The sequence below is a fragment of the Globicephala melas genome, chromosome 3, assembly GCF_963455315.2.
Source record: "Globicephala melas chromosome 3, mGloMel1.2, whole genome shotgun sequence".
Classification (NCBI taxonomy): Eukaryota; Metazoa; Chordata; class Mammalia; order Artiodactyla; family Delphinidae; genus Globicephala; species Globicephala melas.
Genome location: NC_083316.1, coordinates 14140390 through 14163521, shown reverse-complemented (window position 1 = coordinate 14163521; position 23132 = coordinate 14140390). Strand labels below are relative to the sequence as shown.

The following is a 23132-nucleotide window of genomic DNA, read 5'->3' as shown; positions in this document are numbered from 1 at the left end:
TTTATTTCTTTTTCTTCTCTGATTGTTGTGGCTAGGACTTCCAAAACTATGTTGATTAATAGTGGTGAGAGTGGACATTCTTGTCTTGCTCCTGATCTTAGAGGAAATGCTTTCAATTTTTCACCATTGAGAGTGATGTTTGCTGTGAGTTTGTCATATATGGCCTTTATTATGTTGAGACAGGCTCTCTCTGTGCCCACTTTCTGGAAAGTTTTTTATCATAAATGGGTGTTGAATTTTGTCAGAAGCTTTTTCTGCATCTATTGATAAGATCATGTGGTTTTTATTCTTCAGTTTGTTAATATGGTGTATCACATTGATTGATTTGCATATATTGAAAAACGCTTGCATCCCTGGGATAAATCCCACTTGATCATGGTGTATGATCCTTTTAACGTGTTGTTGGATTCTGTTTGCTGTTATTTTGCTGTGGATTTTTGCATCTATATTCATCAGTGATATTGGTCTGTAATTTTCTTTTTTTGTAGTATCTTTGTCTGGTTTTGGTATCAGGGTGATGGTGGCCTCATAGAATGAGTTTGGGAGTGTTCCTTCCTCTGTAATTTTTTGGAAGAGTTTGAGAAGGATGGGTGTTAGCTCTTCTCTAAATGTTTGATAGAATTCACCTGTGAAGCCATCTGGTCCTGGAGTTGTTGCAAAATTTTTAATCACAGTTTCAATTTTATTACTTGTGATTGGCCTGTTCATACTTTCTATTTCTTCCTGGTTCAGTCTTGGAAATTTACACCTTTCTAAGAATTTGTCCATTTCTTCCAGGTTGTCCATTTTATTGGCATGGAGTTGCTTGTAGTAGTCTCTTAGGATGCTTTGTATTTCTGCAATGTCTTTTGTAACTTCTCCTTGTTCATTTCTAATTTTATTGATTTGAGTCCTCCCCCTCTTTTTCTTGATGGGTCTGGCTAATGGTTTATCAATTTTGTTTATCTTCTCAAAGAACCAGCTTTTAGTTTTATTGACCTTCGCTATTGTTTTCTTTGTTTCTATTTCATTTATTTCTGCTCTGATCTTTATGATTTCTTTCCTTCTACTAACTTTTAGTTTTGTCTTCTGTCTCTAGTTCCTTTAGGCTTCGGGTTGGATTGTTTATTTGCGATTTTTCTTGTTTCTTGAGGTGACTTGTATTGCTCTAAACTTCCCTCTTAGAACTGCTTTTGCTGCATCCCATAGGTTTTGGATTGTCGTGTTTTCATTGTCATTGGTCTCTAGGTATTTTTTGATTTCCTCTTTGATTTCTTCAGTGATCTCTTGGTTATTTAGTAACGTATTGTTTAGCCTCCATGTGTTTGTGTTTTTTACATTTTTTTCCCGTAATTGATTTCTAATCTCATAGCATTGTGGTCAGAAAAGATGCTTGATATGATTTCAGTTTTCTTAAATTTACTGGGACTTGATTTGTGACCCAAGATACGATCTATCCTGGAGAATGCTCCATGTGCACTAGAGAAGAAAGTGTAATCTGCTGTTTTGGGATAGAATGTCCTATAAATATCAGTTAAATCTATCTGGTCTGTTGTGTCATTTAAAGCTTCTGTTTCCTTATTTATTTTCATTTTGGATGATCTGTCCATTGGTGTAAGTGAGGTGTTCAAGTCCCCCACTATTATTGTGTTACTATCAATTTCCTCTTTTATATCTGTTAGCAGTTGCCTTATGTATTGAGGTGCTCCTATGTTGGGTGCATATATATTTATAATTGTTGTATCTTCTTCTTGGATTGATCCCTTGATCATTATGTAGTGTCCTTCCTTGTCTCTTGTAACATTCTTTATTTTAAAGTCTATTTTACCTGATATGAGTATTGCTACTCCAGCTTTCTTTTGATTTCCATTTGCATGGAATATCTTTTTCCATCCCCTCACTTTCAGTCTGTGTGTGTCCCTAGGTCTGAAGTGGGTCTGTTGTAGAGAGCATATATATGGGTCTTGTTTTTGTATCCATTCAGCGAGCCTGTGTCTTTTGGTTGGAGCATTTAAACCATTCATGTTTTAGGTAATTATCGATATGTATGTTCCTGTTACCATTTTCTTAATTGTTATGGGTTTGTTTTTGTAGGTCCTTCTCTTGTGTTTCCCACTTAGAGAAGTTCCTTTAGCATTTGTTGTAGAGCTGGTTTGGTGGTGCTGAATTCTCTTAGCTTTTGCTTGTCTGTAAAGCTTTTGATTTCTCCATCGAATCTGAATGAGATCTTTGCCGGGTAGAGGAAACTTGGTTGAAGGTTCTTCCCTTTCACCACTTTAAATAAATATGTCATGCCACTCCCTTCTGGCTTGTAGAGTTTCTGCTGAGAAATCAGCTGTTTACCTTATGGGAGTTCCCTTGTATGTTTTTTGTTGTTTTTCCCTTGCTGCTTTCAATAATTTTCCTTTGTCTTTAATTTTTGCCAACTTGATTACGATGTGTCTCAGTGTGTTTCTCCTTGGGTTTATCCTGCCTGGGACTCTATGCTTCATGGACTTGGGTGGCTATTTCCTTTCCCGTATTAGGGAAGTTTTCAACTATAATCTCTTGAAATATTTTCTCTGGTCCTTTCTCTCTCTCTTCTCCTTCTGGGACCCCTATAATGCGAATGTTGTTGCGTTTAATGTTGTCCCAGAGGACTCTTAGGCCATCTTCATTTCTTTTTATTCTTTTTTCTTTATTCTGTTCCATAGCAGTGAATTCCACCGTTCTGTCTTCCAGGTCACTTATCCGTTCTTCTGCCTCAGTTATTCTGCTATTGATTCCTTCTAGTGTAGTTTTCATTTCAGTTATTGTATTGTTCATCTCTGTTCTTCAATTCTTCTAGGTCTTTGTTAAACATTTCTTGCATCTTCTCAGTCTTTGCCTCCATTCTTTTTCTGATGTCCTGGATCATCTTCACTATCATTATTCTGAATTCTTTTCCTGGAAGGCTGCTTGTCTCCACTTCATTTAATTGTTTTCTGAGGTTTCATCTTGTTCTGTCATCTGGTACATAATCCTTTGCCTTTTCATTTTCTCTGTCTTTCTGTGAATGTGGTTTTCGCTCCACAGGCTGCAGGATTGTAGTTCTTCTTGCTTCTGCTGCCTGCCCTCTGGTGGATGAGGCTATCTAAGAGGCTTGTGCAAGTTTTCTGTTCGGAGAGACTGGTGGTGGGTAGAGCTGGCTGTTGCTCTGGTGGGCAGGGCTCAGTAAAACTTTAATCCGCTTGTCTGCTGATGGGTGGGGCTGGGTTCCCTCCCTGTTGGTTGGTTGGCCTGATGTGACCCAGCACTGGAAGCTACCTGGGCTCTTTGGTGGGGCTAATGGCAGACTCTGGGAGGGCTCATGCCAAGGAGTACTTCCCAGAACTTCAGCTGCCAGTGTCCTTGTCCCCACGGTGAGACAGAGCCACCCCCCACCTCTGCAGGAGACCCACCAACACTAGCAGGTAGGTCTGGTTCAGTCTCCCCTGGGGTCACTGCTCCTTCCCCTGGGTCCCGATGCGCACACTACTTTGTGTGTGCCCTCCAAGAGTGGAGTCTCTGTTTCCCCCAGTCCTGTCGAAGTCCTGTAATCAAATCCCGGTAGCCTTCAAAGTCTGATTCTCTAGGAATTTCTCTTCCTGTTGCCAGATCCCCAGGTTGGGAAGCCTGACATGGGCTCAGAACCTTCACTCCAGTGCGTGGAGTTCTGTTTTATAACTGTTCTCCAGTTTGTCAAGTATTTTTTTTAAAAAAAACAGCAATTTGAGGTATGATTCACCTCCCGTAGACGATACCCATTTAAAGTGTGCAGTTCACTGGTTTTAAGTAGATTCACAGGGTTGTACAGTCGTCACCACAATCAGTTTTAGAACATTTTTACCACCCAGAGGAAACCTCAGACCCATGGGCAGTCACTCCCCATTTCCCCTCCCATCCTCCCCAGTGCCTGGCAACCACTCATCTACTTCCTGTCTCGGGATTTGCTTATTCTGGACATTTGCTATAAATGGGATCATATGATGTGTGGCCTTTTGGGTCTGATCTCTTTCACTTGGCAAAATGCTTTCCAGGTTCATCCGTGTTTGCGTTTATCAGTCCTTCATCCCTTTTTCTTGCTGAATAGTATCCCATTGTATAGGTATACCACATGGTGTTTACCCACCCATCTGTTGATAGACATTGGATTGTTTTCACTTTTTGGCATATAGAAGTAATGCTGCTAGGAACATTTGTGTATAACTTTTTTCCATGGACATTTGTTTTCATTTCTCTTGGGCCTATACCTAGGTGTGGAATTGGTGGGACAGATGGTAACTTTGTTTGCCCTATTGGACAACTCGGAAGCAGCTGCACCACTTTAAACTCCCTCCAGCAGTGTGTTAACTCACATACTTTTAACAGGAGCATATATAGCTATCAAGTCATTTCTAGTGCAAATCTTGGGGTCTTTGAGGGAATTGGCTGCTCTGAGTTTGATGCAACTTCTCAGTTTTCAGATGTCCATGAGGTGAGAGGCTGTCACTTGGTGAATTTTCGTCGTCATGTTCTTATCAGTTTCCGTCTGCTCTTCTCCATTATCATAGCCCCTGGAAAGTAGATGAAGGTGGATTGGCATGGATGGGTGAAGCCTGAGTATCGTAGGCGTGTTGTAGTGGAAGGGGGAGTGGGGGTCAAGCTTGCAGTGTTGAGGTCTCTGCATCTGTGAGAAGGAGCTGCTCTCTGATGGGAATATGGACCATTTGGGAGTGAGTGAGATGGGGTGGGGGCCCCTTTGTCTTTGTACTGTGTTTTGAATCTGTAACGTTCTAAAATTGAAACTTGAAGAGATACTAGCTTTTATAAGGATACTGCCAAGGTTTTATAAGGATATTGCCAGAAAGGAAGGATGTCCAAACTCTTTTTGGGAGAGCTCAGTGGCGGATGGGAAGCTATACAGAGAGTGATGATATTGACAGAAACATGGCCACGTTTATCCCACATAACCTTTGCTCTTCAGATTAAGATTTCAACTAGATTCCCATCATTTTCTGTAAACCTCAGGTGCTCCGGCTTTTTAGATATTTAGACCAGATTTCTAGCAGAAGATGTGCAGGGCTTTTATACCTTTTTGCATTCACAGACATTTACAGAGAAACAAGAATGCCTTGTTGATACTTTTCAGGGGAAGACAAACAAGCAGTATTTTTTTTAGCCCCTTATTTTGTTCATGTATTTTAGTACATGGAAAAGTACCTCAGTACCTAGTATTAATTGTTCTTATTAATTACACTTTTTAAAAGAGATCCTTGCCATCTTAGTGACCTATATTTTATTCAGTCTTTTTCTGGCCTCTGCCTCCTCGTAATCCTTTCAGTAATTCAAGTAGCATTTTGCTGCCATTTCTAGAGATTTCCTTGGTGGTGGGGGGGTTTGGCACAGAGGGAAAGCGTGGGAGTTCACTATTCGATGTTCTAAGCTGTTGTGCTTTGTTTCTGGCCTTTCCTGTTATCTCCTGGATGGTGTGTTTTCTCCTAGTTTTGTACCGTCACTTTGAGCCAAGCTGACCTCTTGCCGCTTCGTAGATATTTTACCAAACCAGCAGCCAAAAATGACTTCTGGTTTCAGTCTAGAATCTGGAGTCATTCCGATTCTATTTTTGTTCACTGGATTAACAAATACTTTGCATGGTATCTCTTAATTCTTACTTGACACTAGGAAATGAGTGGCACACAAAAAACAGAATGCTTAAAGATTGGATTCGTAAAATTGATGCTGACTCTGTTTTGAAACTCCAAGATGTATGGGTATTTGGCTCAAATAGGCTTTTTTCATTTCACTTAAGAGCAGCCAAGGAATTACTGTCATATTATTAAGTTTAAAGGCAGTTTCAAGACAGCCAGTAAATGAAAAATGTTCACTTACAACTCAGCCTTTGGAGTTAGGTTTTAGGTGACAGACGCAAGGTGCTCAGTATATGACCTCAGCATCCTAGAAGGGCAACTGGTACTCATCCCTTTAATGGACAGTTAGTCAGTAGCCACTGGTGCCAGATGTTTGACTAGGCAGTGAGGACCCAGAGGTTTTCATGAGGCCCAGTCCAGGTCCAGTACAAGGATGGCAGCTCACTCCCAGCTACTGTACACATCACGATTCGCCCTCCTTCACTGGCCCATCTGCAGCCCCAGATCCTCAACATGGTAGCCCAGAAAATCAGTCACTTCCACACAGGAGGTGAAAGTTTAGCTATGCCCAGTTCCTAGGCAGAGGTGAGAGAGGGGAGATTACAGCATAAGGTGGTGACAGGAGAGGGTTCTGTCCAAGGTGCTGTGGAAGAGAAGGACACTGCAGTCAGGTGGGGCACTGTGGCTGAGGTTGGGAAGAGGGGTGACCTGGAGGAATGCAGGACAGACCCCAAGAGGGTTGTCCGAGGTGTGGAAAGCAGGGAAAGGGGGCCAGAGACTGATGCGGCTGGAGAAGCAGCAGGAGCCCCTCAGGAAAGGCATTGTAGGGAAACCACATTAAGATTATTGCTTATCCTGGAAGTGACTGGGAACAAACCGTGAGAGAGTTTCAATCAGGGTGCGATCAGATCACATCACTGGTAACAGTACCTAACAACGGAAATATCTGAGTCGCTCGCTCAGTACCAAGAATTGTATCAAATCCTTTATGGGCGTTGTCTGACTCCTTTTTCTCCCGAACACTCTATGAGATGTAGGTATTGTTATTATCCTCGTTCTGTAGCTGGTGCAGCTGAGGGTGGGAAAGCAGAGTCACCGGAGCAAGTTGAGATTGCTCGGCCAATCGACAGCAGAGTAGGGCTCAAAGCCCTCCACGTCTGTGCTGTTCAGACCTGAGTGGCGTCCCCTTCAAGGTCCTAGTCGATCCCAGTTTGGGAAACACCGGCCAAAGAAACCAAAGTTTCATCTCTGGAAGTTTCTTTCCATTCTGAGTTATCAGTGCCTGGAAAAATTGTCATTAAAAGTAGTAAAACCATTTTTTTAATCATTAAAGTTAAAACTCAAAACTTTTCTTAGCCTCCAAATTGAGAACCGCTGGATTCATACCATGGGGGTCTGGAGGCAGAGAAACCAGTTAGGAAGCAGTTACTGGGGTCCAGGTGAAACATGAGTGGTGAGAGCTGAGGCAGGAGGGGGGAGTGGAGAGACGATGGAATCCAGGTGGTCTCAGTCAGTTGCCAGGACTTGGAAGGTAGGCATGGTGGCCAGCAAAGGGGAGGGATTTTAGGTGGACTTCGCTTTCTCGCTTGGGAGGCCGGCAGTGAGAGTGTCATTCCTGACGTGGAGGAGGTCTGTTTATGTTTTGGGGTTTTTTTGAGGTGCTTTTGACACATCAGGGTGGTTTGGAGTTACAGGAATGGAGATCCTATACCAGAGTTCAAGTTAGGGGTCTGGACTTGTAACTGGGGAAAAGGGATCAGAAAGGGGCACTTGAATTAGAACAAGGACTAGGACATTAGGACAGAAGTAAAGGAACTTCAGAAGCGAGAGCTGGTCAACCATTTGTCTCAAGAATTGGGGTTCCTGGGCTTTCCTCCCTTCCCTGCTTCTTGCTTTGTAGAGTTTCTCTGGGCTGAAACTGACTATGTGTAAAATAGGTGGGTTAGGAAAGCCCTTTCTAATAGCTGGTGACCCTTGGGGGAGGTTGATGATTTCATTTTAGTTTCTGTTGTTGTTTTGAAAGCAGTTCTACAATATTCATTTTTAAAAGATTCATTGAATTAATTATATGTGTCCAGATATGCTCATTGATAATGATTTTGATGGGACTGATTTCTCTTTAAGCCTAGAAATGTTTAAAAACTTTAGAAAACAGGGAAAGTCATAGAAAAGTACAAAAAAACACCTACAGGCTTGTGACCCATTATTGGAGTTCTGATATATTTTCTTCTAGGCTTTTTGCATGTATTTTAAAACTTTTTCTTTTAATTAAGCTTTTTGTTTTGAGACCACCGTAGATCTACGTGCATTTGTAAGCACTAGTTCAGACAGATCCCATGTTACCCTTTTACCTGGTTTCCCTCGATGATAACATCTTGCAAAACTGGACCACAGTATCGCAACCAGGGTATCAGATAGTTGAGGTACAGACCTTTGGATCCAGCAGGCTACCCCACGCCCCACCCACCCGTCTTAGCCTCCAGCCGCACCAGTCTGGCCTTCATTTGCTCTCATTGGCTCATTTCAAGAATGCCAACCCGGGATTGGCTTTTTCAGCTTTTGCCTGTTACAGATAAAGCTGCCCTGAACATTGATGTGTAAATTTTTTGTGCCGACGTCAGCTTTCATTTATTCAGAAAAAATGCCCAAGAGTACAGTTGCTGGTGTGTGTGTGTGGGTATGCGTATGCCTCTGTGCTTGCCCTTGTGTGTGTTTAAAAAAATAAACCTAGGATTATACCGTACGTGTGCACAGTATAATTTCATCATAAATTTACCTTAGTATACCTCTATCATGAAAACACATTAGAAAATAGTTATCTTTTTCTTAACACTGAATTCAGCGTGGAAAGGCCAGCTTGAGGAACGTGAAGACCGTCCTTTTCAGGGTAGGTTGGGCCCGCCTGGTGGTGGCAGCAACGAGAAAGCTTTAGAAGACATAACCTAGCACAGCTGGAACAAGCATGATTTTACTTTGCACAGAAGATTTTCCTAAACTTTTCTGTTATGGAAAAAAAAAAGTAACAGAGTTTAGCATTTAAAAGAAATCTGTACAGGGACTTCCCTGGCGGCCCAGTGGTTAAGACTCTGCACTGTCAGTGCAGGGGGCACAGGTTCGATCCCTGGTCGGGGCACTAAGATCCCACATGCTGCACGGTGTGGCCAATAAATAAATGAAATAAATCTGTACATAATTCTTGTATAAAATCACAATTCCTAATGTGTATAAGTGCCGATTTGAGATCTTATTTTCCCTAATATGCAGATACTCTAGGATGTTCTTTTGTGTGTACGTGTTTGTGTACTAGTCATTCCTTCCAACCATGCCAGCTCACTATGACCGTTAACCTTTTTCTTTGCGGTTCGCCAAGGCGGGGTCAGGGCCAGTGTATCGTCTGGGCCTTCCTTCGGGGCTGGTACAAGTGAGTGAGCTGCTTTTCGCACTGCTGGTGGCGTAGCAAGGCTCTGCGGGTCCATGGGCAGATGCGCCGTCCACAGGTTAGCTTCCGGGGTGTCTTAGGCTTCTTGGACCCTTAATTCTCTCCGTCTGCCTGCACACTCTGCAGTGTCCTCGGAGAGTTCAGGCTCAGTGGTTAAGACTGGCTGTTAGTGACTGTTAGCCGGAGCCTCCTGACTTTGTTGGGTTGGACATATCACTGCTGATGCTTTTGGCGGTGGTATTTGTGCACGTGAAAGCAGGAAGACACTCTCCATTTGGGGGACGGCAGTGCGTGTAGCGATCGCTCCCAGTGGTGATTCAGACACTGCTTTCACGTGGAGTTTCTAGAAAGTTGGCCTCCTCGAATTGCATTTTGTAGTGAGATTGTTCTTTAATCTTGTCTCTCGAACAGCAGTCTCAGTGTCACATTTGGTACTGACTTGTCCGTGATGATGCATAGGTACAAGTGTCTGCCCCCCTTAGCTGCTTACGTAGCCCTCGGTCCCTTAGGTCCGAGACCAAGTGCCACTTCCGTGCACAGAGCCCCCGCCTCAGCCGCCCTCTGCTATGCGGATGCCCTGTGCTGTGTCTCAGCTTTGTATCGGCTCTTGCCTGGCTGTGGTCTGTCCCACGTGGCCAGTTCCCATCCGACCCTGGGACTTTCCTCTGTGACAGACCCCACCGTGTGGTTAGGATTGTCTGTTTATTTTTCTGATCCCTCGTTGGTCAGTAAGCTGTTTGCAGGAAGCCATTTAATCCATCATTGTATTCCTGGGCTCCAGCTCACAGCCTGGCACGAATGACCGAGGGAGCCGGACAGAGTCAATCAATGAAAAATCACAGAATAAGTGAGGGATTAAACCCAGCACACGGGGAGGGCGGTGCACTGTGTGCTTTCCCCTCCCCCTCTCCACTCCTGCTCTCCTTCAAAGGGCCAGGGTTCTTAACCATTGACTCCATTGAACGTGCCAGGGGTTGCCAACCAGTTAGTGGCAGAGCTGGAATTCAAAAGGCTGCCTCTGACCTAGCGTCCCCCTAAAGTGGGATGCGCCTTTTCCATGGTCCCAAGGAACTGAATGCTAGCTGTGCTGTGTGCTATGGGGTAGGTTTCCTAACTTCTCTGAATCTTCTTGAATTGATTCTTTAAGAAATGAGCAGTGGCGTTTCCTCCCCTGCTGAGGATCAGATGTGCCTGACGCATGCAGCCAGTGCTCAATGAGTACCAGTGCCCTCTGTCCACCCTTCTTTGCTATTTTGCTGTTACACCCGAATGTCATGCACTGCGCCATACTGGGCATTGAAAACCCACGGACAGTTTAAATGACTTAATCTCACAACCCGTTTGGGTCTCTGAAAAAGAAAATAATCTTTGTTTTATCTATAATTAGAAGTCAGTTATCTCACAAACTCAAGGGGGAGGTTAACGTCACAGAATCTTTATTTATATAATGATCATTTTACCCCCCGTGCCATGTAATTAAGATGACAAATTTGAGCTGAAAGCAAAGCACTGGTGCCACCCCCCCCCCCCCCCCGCACACTAGGAGAGTACATGTGTAGCATTTTGCCTTTGATTAGATTCTAATGGAAATTTCTAGTGGACTTCACATTTTTGTGTTCCAGATACTTTCTCCAGTCTGCTGGGGCAGCAGCAAAACAGGCCAAGGCAGAGTTTCAGTGAAGTAGGTGGCTTTCTTCTGCAGCTTGTCCTAAGATTATAGCCAGTGAGGGTTGGGGTCCGTGAAGCTTGACATGAGGAAGCTTGTTTTTGGTTTACATGATCGCTCACTTTGGCCACACGTCAGGAGGCAAAGGTCTTAACCCTTCTCATCGATCACGCTTTAATTTATGAGCCAGTAAACGAAAGAAAGATGCAAAGAAAACTAAGAGAGTCCTACGCCCTGAAACAGTGTGGAGTTCCAGAGAAAATCTAAACAAGGCCAGCCGGGTTTGTGCAAAGGGATTAAAATGGAAGAAGAAAGCATTGTGTCAAATAGTTTTCAGCAGATACCGTGCTGGTCAAGATCATCGTAAAGAATGTAGAACTGAATGAGCCGCCCGCCCTCTCCCGCCCCTCACGGCTGGTGTTCAGGCCCTTGTCTGAAGAGCAGGGGTCCCTCTGTCTCTAAGATTCTGGATTCTTTGCTTAGAGAATGTTCTGCGTTGTTCCTTACGCCATGACCCCCTTACAGGAATTGCTCCCTTTTACTAAGCCCTCGTTGGTGCCAATTGCTGTGACTTTTACTTACGTTATGTGCTGTAGCTTTTGCAGTAATTCTGTGAGTAAGGATTATTATCATCATTTTTCTTTATTAGTGGGGAAAATCATGGGCCAGGGAAGCTAAGTGTGTGGCTCATCGTTCCTGAGCTATAAAAGCATAGATCTAGGAGAACGGAGTCCAGCCAGGTCTGACGCCAAGGCCATGTTTTGGTCATTACCCGACTCTGCTTCTCCTTGTGTGTATACCCATTTTGAAGGCTGGGATCTTTCATTCAGTATTTACTGAGTCTGTGTCGTAGACGGAGGCTGGGCACTGAGGAACAAGATAGGCCTGCTTCCTGCCTTTGTAGAGTTTTCAAACTGAGTTTTCACGATAGTGAGGTGTGAAGTCAGCTCAGAGGGCCACAACTGACATTTAAAAGAAATAGAAAATATTGGGATGCGCCAAACATTGTGGTGTCTTAACGAAACTCGTATGAAACTCTGCGTGTGGTAGTTTCCGGTGTAAAACACATTTTCCTAGGTAGGTTGTGGTCCAAAGAGTTGAAAGATACTGACCAGAGGCCTCAGAGTTGCGGGGGGAGATGGTTTTGAAACAAGGAAGATAATAGGTTAGATGAGTGACTACAAACTGGCATAGGAGCTATGAAGACAGCACACATGATAGAATAAAGAGGAAGGTGGCAGGGTGTCCTTCAGACAAGACCCCTGGTGCCTTCTGAGAGGGTAACGTTTGGGCGGAGACGTCCAGGAGGAGAGTAATGGGATGTCAGTGGCCCGGAACAGCAGGTACAAGAACCCTGGGTCAGGGAGACAGAGGTGGAAATAGTGTGGACCATATTGTCTGACTGTAATGTAGTACAATTAGAAAATAATAACATCTGTAACTCTACAAAACAGAAATAGAGTTACAGATGTAGAAAATAAACATACGGTTACCAGAGGGTAAGGGGGGGGGTAAATTGGAGGATTGGGATTGACATATACACACTACTATATATAGAATAAATAACTGATAAGAACCTAGCGTGTAGCACAGGGAACGCTACTCAGTACTCTGTAATGGCCTATATGGGAAAAGAATCTAAAAAAGAGCGGATATATGTATATGCATAACAGATTTACTTTGCTATACACCTGAAACTAATATAGCATTGTAAATCAACTATACTCCAATAAAAATTTAAGAAAGAAGAAAATAATAAAAAATATAAGCAAACCCCATTGCCTAGTAACCATCATCATCTTTATCACCATCACCCTTCCTAACTTGGGTCAAACACAAATCAAAAACTAAATTATATAATATTGTCGTGCTGACCTTTGATTTACCTCTATTAAATGTTTTTATCTTTAAAATTGTTTCCAAAAGATTTGTCTTTATTTTATGAAAGGTTTTGCTTATGGCATTGGCTGACTCTTCAATTTTTCCTGGTATGTACCTAGACATCTGGTTGGATGGCATACCAGGGCATTCCTAGACTGGGGTATCTCCACCTTGGCTTCCTGGCATTTGGGCTGGATAATTCTTTGATGTTTATAGCAGCATTCCTGGCCTTTACTGACGAGATGCCGGCATCCTTTCCCCTCTCCCACAGTTGTGACAACCAAAAATGTTTACAAAACTTGCCAACTGCGCCCTGGGGGGCAAAGTTGAGAACTGCTCTAGAAGAAACGCCAGGCTCACGGGAGATGAAGTTGCCCACATTGAGAGCACCCTCTATCCCATCCGTCCATCAGGAGAGGACATGATGAGGGTTTTTTGGTTTTTTTGTTTCTTTTTCTTTCTCTTTAATCAGAAAAGTTACATTTTTATGACTGGGGGTTCGTAACGAATTGTAATACGGGAAATCTGTGTGTATCACTATAGACAATAAAAACTCTCATGTGAGCGTGCTGGGGGTTTCCTGCCATATTTGTTCTATCCGAAGATTAAAATAAAAGGGGAGGGCTTCCCTGGTGGTGCCATGGTTGAGAATCTGCCTGCCGATGCAGGGGACACGAGTTCATGCCCGGGTCTGGGAAGATCCCACATGCCGCGGAGCGGCTGGGCCCGTGAGCCATGGCCACTGAGCCTGCGCGTCCGGAGCCTGTGCTCTGCAACGGGAGAGGCCACAGCAGTGAGAGGCCCGCGTACCGCAAAAAAAAAAAAAAAAAAAAAAAAGAAGACAATGAAATGTTTACATATGACATAAGTATTTAGTCGTTATGTAAATCTTCAGTGGCAGTTGTAGGGTGTGTATGGTTATTTCCAAAAAGCAGAATCACTAGAAATGCAGAAAACAATTGTAATATTCTAAATTATTTCTATCCTCCAATTCTGGAATTCTCAGTATACTCAGAGACAGTGAGTAGGAAAAGGGTTCACGATGGGAGGGACTTGCTGATGTGGAGTGAGTCTGCAGGGGCTTGAGCAGGAGGTAGTTGTGCTGGTGCCCTGTCGTCTTCCCTACAAGAAAATTGTCCTGGGGAACTTGTGGAACTGCCTTGCCCTCGTGTTGGCAGGAGTGCTGAGCCAGCAGGGTGAGGAGGTCCCCCTGGTGCTGAGTGCAGAGGGTGACACGACACTGCTCTGCACCCCTCAGCTGGCCACGGGCTAGCCTCACGGTCACCGTAGGGAAAAACCCAAGTACACTGCTCAGTTGTAGTGTTTCTGGAAAACCTGCCCAGATTGGCCCCATAGGCATAGAGCGAGCTGGGGAAGGGCAGAGAGTTTCAGCCGTTCGCTTCTGGCGGTTTCCAGGCTACTCTCAGCCTAAATCTGTTTCTTTAATTTTCTTCCATGGTGTTGATGAGTTAAAGTGAAGGGCTGGTGTCCTAAGTGTTCCTACACTCTGGAATTTCCTGCACATTTTTCTTTAATACCTGGTTATCCTGGCTGTGGCGCAGCCCACGTTGCACGCACTCCCTCAGTGGCCACAGGCCTGTCCTACCCTGTGGGGCGCTTACGTGGCACGGTGGCCCCCTTGACGGGAGGCGGGAACCACACATCTCCTGGCGGATGTCTGTGTCCAGGAGGCAGCTGGGGAAAGTGGCTGGGCCTCAGAAGAGATGTCTGGGGTCTGCCCTGGCCTCAAGCAGTTTCTCAGGACTGGTTTTGACTGATTCTTGTGGTTCATGTGGCAGAAACGCCACGGCTGAAGTTTTCATTTTTCTCTGGAAAAATAAAACATGCCACTTTTTGTGGCTTATGGAAACCATTGGGTTGGTACTTCTGCCTTTCTTAGTGTGTCATTCCCTTTTTCAGTAACATACCGTTTGTTGCCATGAAGGCAACTGGTTGATATTTTAAAATAGAGCTCCCCGACCTGCAGATAGTATTCGAAAAAGTTGTGTTGTGTGTATGTGGACACGTGAGCACGTGTGCTTATGAAGACTGCATTTTTCGTGTTATTTACATCTTGGTGTTTGTATTTCAAGGATGAATATAGTAAAAGTATACAATGAATAAATAGGAGGTAGCCTCCATCGCGGAATGATTGTTTTATGTACAGGAGTTTGTAAAACTGGTCAGACTGGTCAGTGGATGGAGCTGACTGGATGTGATTAATCCTCGACCCAACCAGTGGTGATAAAAGAGCCCCGTGTAGATTTTAGAAACACATGCACATTCTGTGATCAGTCCTACAGTATCAGAGTTGTCTTGTGTACACGCTACGACACGTATGCAGCACTCACCACTGGTGTCTGGAATTTAAAGGAAGACAGGCTGTTAAGCAGGCAAACCAGTTGTAGTTTACATTTGAGAGGATTTGTTTTGCCTGAAGATCACGTGAATGCTGTATATCTCAGTTGAGAGGGGATCATGTCCAAGGATATTTTTCAGACATTCCTGACGAGATGTGTTTCAGTGTCTGAACACATGTACAGACTGTATGGTGAATTTGTGTAACACTTAAATTGAAGGGCTTTATTAAGAATCTTTGAAATATAGTACATGGTCCTTTGAATATATTATATAGTGAAATCAAATTACTTTCTGAAAGCGTGGTCAGCCAGCTTCTTAACCGTTACTGCTTTATGTCAGTGGTACAAAAGTGAACTGAAAATTTCTCGTTTCTGTGATTCCCAAAGGATGTTTAGTACTTGAACTATTCATGTCTTTTAGGAACATCTAATGTCAATTTTCAAAATAACTGCTACCTTTAAAGATAGGTAGGTGGCATAAAGGCAGTGAAAGAGTTCTCTGCGGTCTGTTTTTTGCTGGTGGATTCTGGATCTTTTTGCTGGTACCGTACTGAGGTCGTATTGTAAGTTGGGGGAAATGTCGTGGAAACTGTTCATCGCTGATAACTAAACCGTTGAATTCCTTCCCCCCCACCAGGTCTTCACATACAAGCAGAGCACAATTACACACCAGAAGGTGATGGCTATGGACCCCATAGATGAGCAGGGCGTGGATGACATGGCCACCTTGACCGAGCTCCACGGGGGTGCCATTATGCATAACCTGTACCAGCGCTACAAGAGAAACCAAATCTATGTAAGTTCCACTTGCATGTCCTTAAAAAATCCCTCCAGTTCGGTTTTTTTTTTTTTTGGTCCTGCAATGCGGCATGTGGGATCTCAGTTCCCCCAGTTCCCCGACCAGGGATCGAGCCCACACCCCCTGCAGTGGAAGCGTGGAGTCTTAACCACTGGACCACCAGGGAAGTTACCCACATCCCTCCAGTTTGAGTCAATGTTTATTTTTGTCTTCAGAGAGTATTTCCTTTAGAGAACTTCTAGTTAATCTAAGTAAAATTATGTTTTCAGGTGTTTTGCCAAATTAGAGACTGGATCCATAAATCATGTTCTCATGTTGATTGCCTTGATTTTATGAGGGGGATAACTTTATGTCGAAGGGTACTGTGACCCCCTTCTTCTTGTGAGTGCATTCTCTCCGTAAGTGTTCTGTTTCATAAAGACGTGACGCAGACCGGTTTGACTTCCTCAATTAAGGGCTGGGGGAAAATGTGGCTTTGCAAACAAGCAGAGCTCAAGCTTCTTTTCTCATTTTCTTGATTTCTGTCCCTTTATGGATTTTCACTTTTCTTTTCTGGCAATGGAGCCCATCTAGGGGGATATTTATTTATTATTTTTATACAGCTTTTAAAGGTTACTTTCCATTTACGGTTATCACAAAATATTGGCTGTGTTCCCCGTGTTGTACAGTACCTCCTTGAGCCTACCTTACACCCAATAGTTTGTACCTTCCACTCCCCCCACCCCCTATATCGCCTCTTACCCCCTCCTCACTGGTAACCACTAGTGCTCTATATCTGTGAGTCTGCTTCTTGTATGTTATATTCACTAGTTTGTCGTATTTTTTAGATTCCACATATAAGTGATATCATACAGTATTTGTCTTTCTCTGTCTTATTTCACTTAGCATAATGCCTTCCAAGTCCATCCATGTTGCTGCAAATTTCATTCTTTTTTATGGCTGAGTAGTATTCCATCGTATGTATGTATGTACCACATCCTCTTTATCCATTCATCTGTTGATGGACACTTAGGTTGCCTCCATATCTTGGCAGTTCTAAATAATGCTATGAACATTGGGGCGCATGTATCTTTTTGAATTAGTGTTTTTGTTTTTGGGGGATTATATACCCAGGAGTGGAATTGCTGGGTCATGTGGAAGTTCTATTTTTAGTTTTTTTTTTTTTTTTTGAGAAACCACCGTACTGTTTTCCACAGTGGCTGCACCAATTTACATTCCCATCAACAGTGTATGAAGGTCCCAGGCTTCCCTGGTGGCGCAGTGGTTAAGAATCTGCCTGCCAGTGCAGGGGACACGGGTTCGAGCCCTGGTCTGGGAGGATCCCACATGCCGCAGAGCAGCTGGGCCTGTGAGCCATGGCCGCTGAGCCTGCGCTATAGAGACTGCGAGCCACAACTACCGAGGCCCGTGTGCCTAGAGCCCATGCTCCGCAGCAAGAGAAGCCACCGCAGTGAGAAGCCCGCGCACAGCGGCGAGGAGTGGCCCCTGCTCACCGCAGCTGGAGAGGGCCCGCTAGCAGCAGTGAAGACCCAGTGCAGCCAAAAATAAATAAATAAATAAAACCAAAACAACCCAGTGTATGAAGGTTCCATCTAGGAGGATATTTGGGTTCAAGGGAACCCGTCTTATTTGTGGGATTGCTATTTTGATTGGAGGCATGTCCTTGTATAAAAGGCAGTCCTGCACATGTTCCCCTTAATTGTTATGAAGTGTGACTCTGCTTATCTTATAAAAGTAATATCTAAAAATCACTTCTGTAGTAATCCCTTTTTGACATTAAAGTACATAAATTACTTTATCTGTCAAGAATGATTGACCTACAGACTTTCTCTTTTCCATCTGCCTGTTAGTCTTTATAGTAACCTGGGCAACTGCTGGTAGGTGTTTATTTTTCAAGTCACGTTCAAATTCATACAGTTTTTTTTTTAAAAAACACCAAATTTTAATACTGTAAAAACCCTTGATGTTTTAGTAATTTTTGTTCTTCAGGAGTTAATGTTTAATTTTGGCAGTATGCCTGTGATTATGATGAATAGCGATATCACCCTTTCAAATAGCTAGCAGGTGTTGAGACTCAAGGCCCTCTCCGTATTGGGGTTCCTCTAATTTATCCTCTCTTAGACCAGGAGAGGAGAACTGGGAAAGAGGAGGAATTAGATATTTGTGGGTTTAATGTGAAATTTTCCTCAGCTTTAAAGAAAGGATGTTTATTTGCCTTGTTTTTAGATTGGAAAAGTGTCATTTTTGCCAGAGTGACCTAATGTTTGCCACATGTCTTCAAACAGCCCTGCCTAGAGAAATTCAGTCGCGTTCTAGTCCTCTGACTGGCTGCGCTTATGTTAAGTCCGTATATTACAGCATTTTCCATATGCTCTTCAGAAAAGGTAGCATTCATACACGTTTACGTAAAAATGGCTGTGTATTCCATTCTGCGCACGTGCTCGCAGAACACACGTGCATTTACTCCCCTCTGTCTGCATCTCAGACACCTCCTCCTTTCCACCTCTACCGGTGTCCAGGGAACCGTGTACCGTGCCTGCGTTATTAGCATTAAGTATTTGACACTGCCATGTAACTTTGTTTACACAGCAGTTTCCTTGCTCGGTTGGTCAAGGACCTGTTTTGTCTTTTTTGAGCCAAGGACAGTGCAAGGCACCTGGCAGTGGTGCGACAAATGTTTGTAAAACAAATGCCACTCCTATTAGAAATAACATAGTTGATGATAAAGGTGAAGCTAGATTTAAATTTTCTTTATTGGTATCTGTCCTTTACAAGTGAATATTTCAGAACTCATATTCTTCTGTCTATAGATGCAAGTTCTTGTTACACATTTAGTAGTCAAGAAAAAGTAAGTCAATTAGCGGGAAAAAAACTACCGAAGAGGCTTAAAAGGCAGAGCCCTTTAAAAGTCTGTTCCCCAGCCCCATCATGATGATGTTGTAAACCTGACAGCTTAAACTGCCCAGTAAACCACGTGAATAGGATCTTGGTCTTTTTTCCTGGGATGAAGACCTTTTCCCTCCCCTTTGAGGGAAAAACACAGGATTTTTTTGTACATTCAGTTTACAGCTCAGTTCAGTTCATTATACCCTTATATGCCTTCCTTTCAGGACCTAGATAATTGTATTATTATCCATAGGGCAGCCACCTCGATTTTCATTGCTGAAGCTGTTTGCAGTGGGTGCTGGTACCTACCAGACTCTGCCCCAACGAGACAAAACCACCACCTTTGAGGAAAGCACAGCCTTTTCACCTCTCATCCCAGCTCTGAGTGGTGCTTGTCCGTATCTTTAAAAGAGGGAAAAAATGACTTATAACAGAGGTGCTGTATTAGTTTTCTTTTGCTGGCTTAACAAATTACCATAACTGTCTTGCAGTTCTGTAGGTCAGTCTGAAGGGGTTTCACCAGACTAAAATCCAGGTGTGGGCATGATGGCGTTCCTTTCTGGAGCCCCTAGGGGAGGGTCTGTTTCCTGCTCTTACCTGGTGTTGGCAGAGTTCAGCTCCTTGTGGTTGTAGGACTGAGGTCCTCGTTTTCTTGCTGGCTTTCTGCTGATTCCGAGCTGCTAGAGGCCCCCTTCCTTCACATTCAAAGGCAGCAACCCTGGATCTAGTCCTCATGCTTCACATCTCTTCCTCCTTTCTCCTCATCTCTGACTGCAGCCAAGAAAGCTTCTCAGGTTTTAAAGATTTGTGCGATTAGATTGGGTTCACCTAGATAATCCCCAGTCTGAGAGCTTACAACTTGAATGTATCTTCAGAGTCCCTTTGCCTGCAACATCACGTAGTCTCAGGTTCTGGGAGTTAGGTGGACATCTTGGTGGGGCGGAGAGTGGTGCGTTACTCTGCCTGCCATAGGCACCTCCTTTGGGTCCTGTTATTGACAAGGGACTCCTGGTCTCTCCCCCACCACCCTGGATCTTGCATTATTTGTTGGCTTTCTGATCCGAGCAGCACAGGTTGCTGGTAAGCAGACCCACCTCCAGGTAGAGGAATCTGTTGTTTTGTGCTAAGAAGGACCATTAACTCTTTTTCTCCTTGAGGGCCACCCTTGTTGTCTGAGGACACTACCAGACCCCAGTAAAATATTTCTTCTAGCCTTTAGCATCCTCTGTTCAAATGTGGGTAGAGAGCTATGAAGGGGTAAAGCACTCAGTAGACAAACCAAAGTTGAGCCCACTTTTCTCTACTCACCTCCCCTTGGGCTCTGTAGTAAACATGTAATTTTTCTATGGCAATTAAAGAAAAGTTTTTTAAAGGTCAGATATCATAACCACCCCACCCCACCCCCATCTGACAGGGCTGTTTTACAATAAAATGGCAAGTGAAAGCACTTGGGGAACTTTGCTGACCTTTGTACCTCTCTCCCCATCTTTCTCATCTAATACCACCAGGTCTTTATTTGGAAAGTTCCTGCCTGGGACTTGGCGCTGCTCCTTCCAGGCAGAGGCTGTGCAGACCTCCGTGTCTGTAGATCTCCATGACTCCAGCCTTCCCGCTGGTCCTGTTTGGCTCTCACACCCGGGTTAGAGCAGCTCTGCTCTTTGCCTTGCATGAGCCCCTGCCTCATGCCCTAAATACTGGATTCCCTTCCTAGAAAGCCAGGCTCTCATGTCTAACACTCCACCTCGTCAGCTTTTCTCATCCTCTGGCGACTTCCCAGATGAGAACTCTGCTCAACACTTCAGCTCCCGACCTGGGACCCCCACCCCAGACTTCCACCCTGAGCCTCTTATCTGTGAGCTTCCTGGCACCTTGGAGAGGGTCCCGTGAGTCCCACCCTCCTGTGTCTCTTCCCACCATTGATGAGACCTGGTGGTGACAGGTACCCACACCTGTAAGTCCCTAAAGGATCGGAGAGGAGGGGTATGTGTGGTACAGAGAGATAAGAGATGGGGAGAGGAAACAAATACGTGGGTGAGAAAGCCGGAGCTGGCCGTGCAGAGCCCTGTGGAGGGGGCGGCAATAATGATACTGCAAAGGAGGGATGAGAGATGATCAGGAGGAAAGGCTGGTGACACGCCATCCATGAAGGTGGAGAGATGAGGGTGCATTTGGTGCGATGGCCTCACTAAACTGGGAGAAGGTTCCTTTGCTGATGGAATCTGATGTGTGTTGGGGAACATCAAATAATTAGTGGGATAGGTAGGCTGGAGTCAGGACACCTTTAAAAGCAGTGGTTCTCAACCAGGTGATGTGACCCCCCAGGGGATATTTGGCACTCTCTGGAGGCATTTCTGGTTGCCGTAGTAGAGATGTTGATGGTACCTAGTAGGTAGAGGCCAGGCATCTGCTAAAGATCCCAAGGTGCACAGGACGGCCCCGCCACAAAGAGTTATCCGGCCCAAGATGTCAGTCATGCCGAGAAACCCTACCTTACTTAAAGCTAGGCAGCAGCGTTTGCGCTTGGTGGTAAAGAGGCTACACTGTCCTTGTTAAAGGCTTTTGAAGAGAGAATTTCCCTGAGAAAAAATTTAGAAGGGTTGATAGGGAAGTGATGTGGTATAGTCTACAGAGGGTAGATTGGCTGGGAGAGTGTGGCAATAATTCAGAGGTGTAGAGATGAGGGTTTTGGACCAGGGTAGAGATGGCGGTGAGCGAGAGGAAGTTAGATATGAGACGTGTGGCGGAGGAGGTGAAGTAGCAGGGCTGGCGGTGATGACGCCCAGCCTTGTCAAGCCCTGATGGCCCTGAGCACAGTGCTGGCAGCTCCGCCAGGAGAGGAGAGCGGGAGAGACGAGCTGGCTTCTGGGTGCCTGTTGCATTGTATTCTCTGGAGCCCGGATCATTTCAGATTCTGTACCCAGCATCTACGCACCACGTGGACCAGAGCAGCTGAGGTTTCTGTTGTATTGACTGTCAGCTCCGGGTCCACAGTGGGGGAGCAGCTAAGCTGGCTCCGTGGTGTGGCAGTTTTGTTTCCTGCCCAGTGGAAGAGAAACACGTTGTCTCCGTCATAAGGTTCATCCTGCTGTGGGTCAGTTGTGTGGGCGAGCCTCCTGTCCCAGCCTCTAAGGAATGGCTGGAAACACATCAGGGTGAGGCTGCAGGGAGCCTTGGGGCTCGGCTGCAATTATGGGCTTGGGGGGCTCCAGAGGAAGCCCTGCTCTGTTCCACCCACCTCATGGGTTCGTTTGTTGGTCTTGCCGAACAAACGGGGCAGAGCTGAGAGTCCTACGAGCCCATTTGAAGAAGTGGGGCTGTGTCTAAAGATAACGGCTGGTGTGAGCACAGAAGATGCTTCACAGCTCATGTATTTTTAGGTGTTTCAAAAATACCCTCCTCTGGTTAGGTGGCCTTCCAGACCGAATCTGTAAATGTGTTTGACGTTGTTCCTGAATTAACTTCGAAACCTGCAAAAGGTGTTGGCAGGCAGCAGCCAGTTGAAGACACGTGTGGATTGCAAGTGAGTTCACCTGGGCTGCCTGCGGTGTTCACGCTGGGCAGGGCAGGCTGGGGAGTTCACTGTTGCAGGCCTGCAAGTCTAAAGCTGAGACTCATTTCCTTGAGTTCAGTCTTCCCAGAGAAGATTTTTGGGGGTTGTTTTCCGTCCCTTTCCAAAGCCAGTGTCAAGTAACAGCGCGCCTCTCATAGATGGCCCGAAGACCGGATGGCCAGCAGGCTTGGCATTTGTCTCATACCAGGAACAGCTGAATACAGTGTGGTTTGTCAGGGTGTTTTTTTTCACATGAAATCAAGACTGGTGTTGCCAAAAGATGATTGTAACCATCTGTCTGACTCTGTGTATTTTTAAACTTGACCAAACGTTTATGCTGTTGAGTTGCCATTTCCACATCGGCACATGATGGTGGCAATTAGGAACTCTGTTTTTGTTAATTTTTTTTCCCCCTTTCCTGCCTCTTTTGGGTCAGATTCCTTTCAACAAGGAGGGAATATGAGTCAGAAATTCACTCAGATTAAATGGAAATGTCATTTCTAAATATAAGAGCTTGAATTTAGTAACATCTTGAGTTATCCGTTGTGATCAAGTTTTCTTTTCAACCAACTTGCACGCTTAACGGTTTTAATTGTTTAATTGGACAGGGATGGCAAGTAATTTTGTTAGGGAGAAGGTGGCTGTAGAGCACGAGAATGCAGTTAAAACAGGAACCTGTTTGGTGGATTGGTAGCGACTTTGTGTGCCCCTCATATATCTGTGTTCATTCAGCCCTGCCTGTGTGCCAGGCTGTGTGTGAGACTCCAAGGATGCAAAATTCATCTTGCTCGTGCTAATTGTTTCTTGAAAGATTGAATAAATGAAAGGCACTGTGCCACCAGGACCTCCTAGCTTATTGATGAATGCAGACACAGCAAATCTTTGACAATAGCCCAGGGTGACGATGAGTGTGATAAAAGTGCTGGGAACAGAAAGCATGAGCAT

General features: G+C 44.7%; 1 protein-coding gene across 1 annotated transcript in view; it reads left to right on the top strand.

The window, feature by feature from the left end:
* Positions 1–23132, top strand: part of MYO10 (myosin X) — a 216064-nt gene that overhangs the window by 82350 nt on the left and 110582 nt on the right. Inside the window, exon 3 of the mRNA XM_030856599.2 lies at positions 15590–15748. Coding sequence (XP_030712459.2) covers positions 15590–15748 — 159 coding nt within the window. The remainder of the gene's footprint in view (positions 1–15589; positions 15749–23132) is intronic.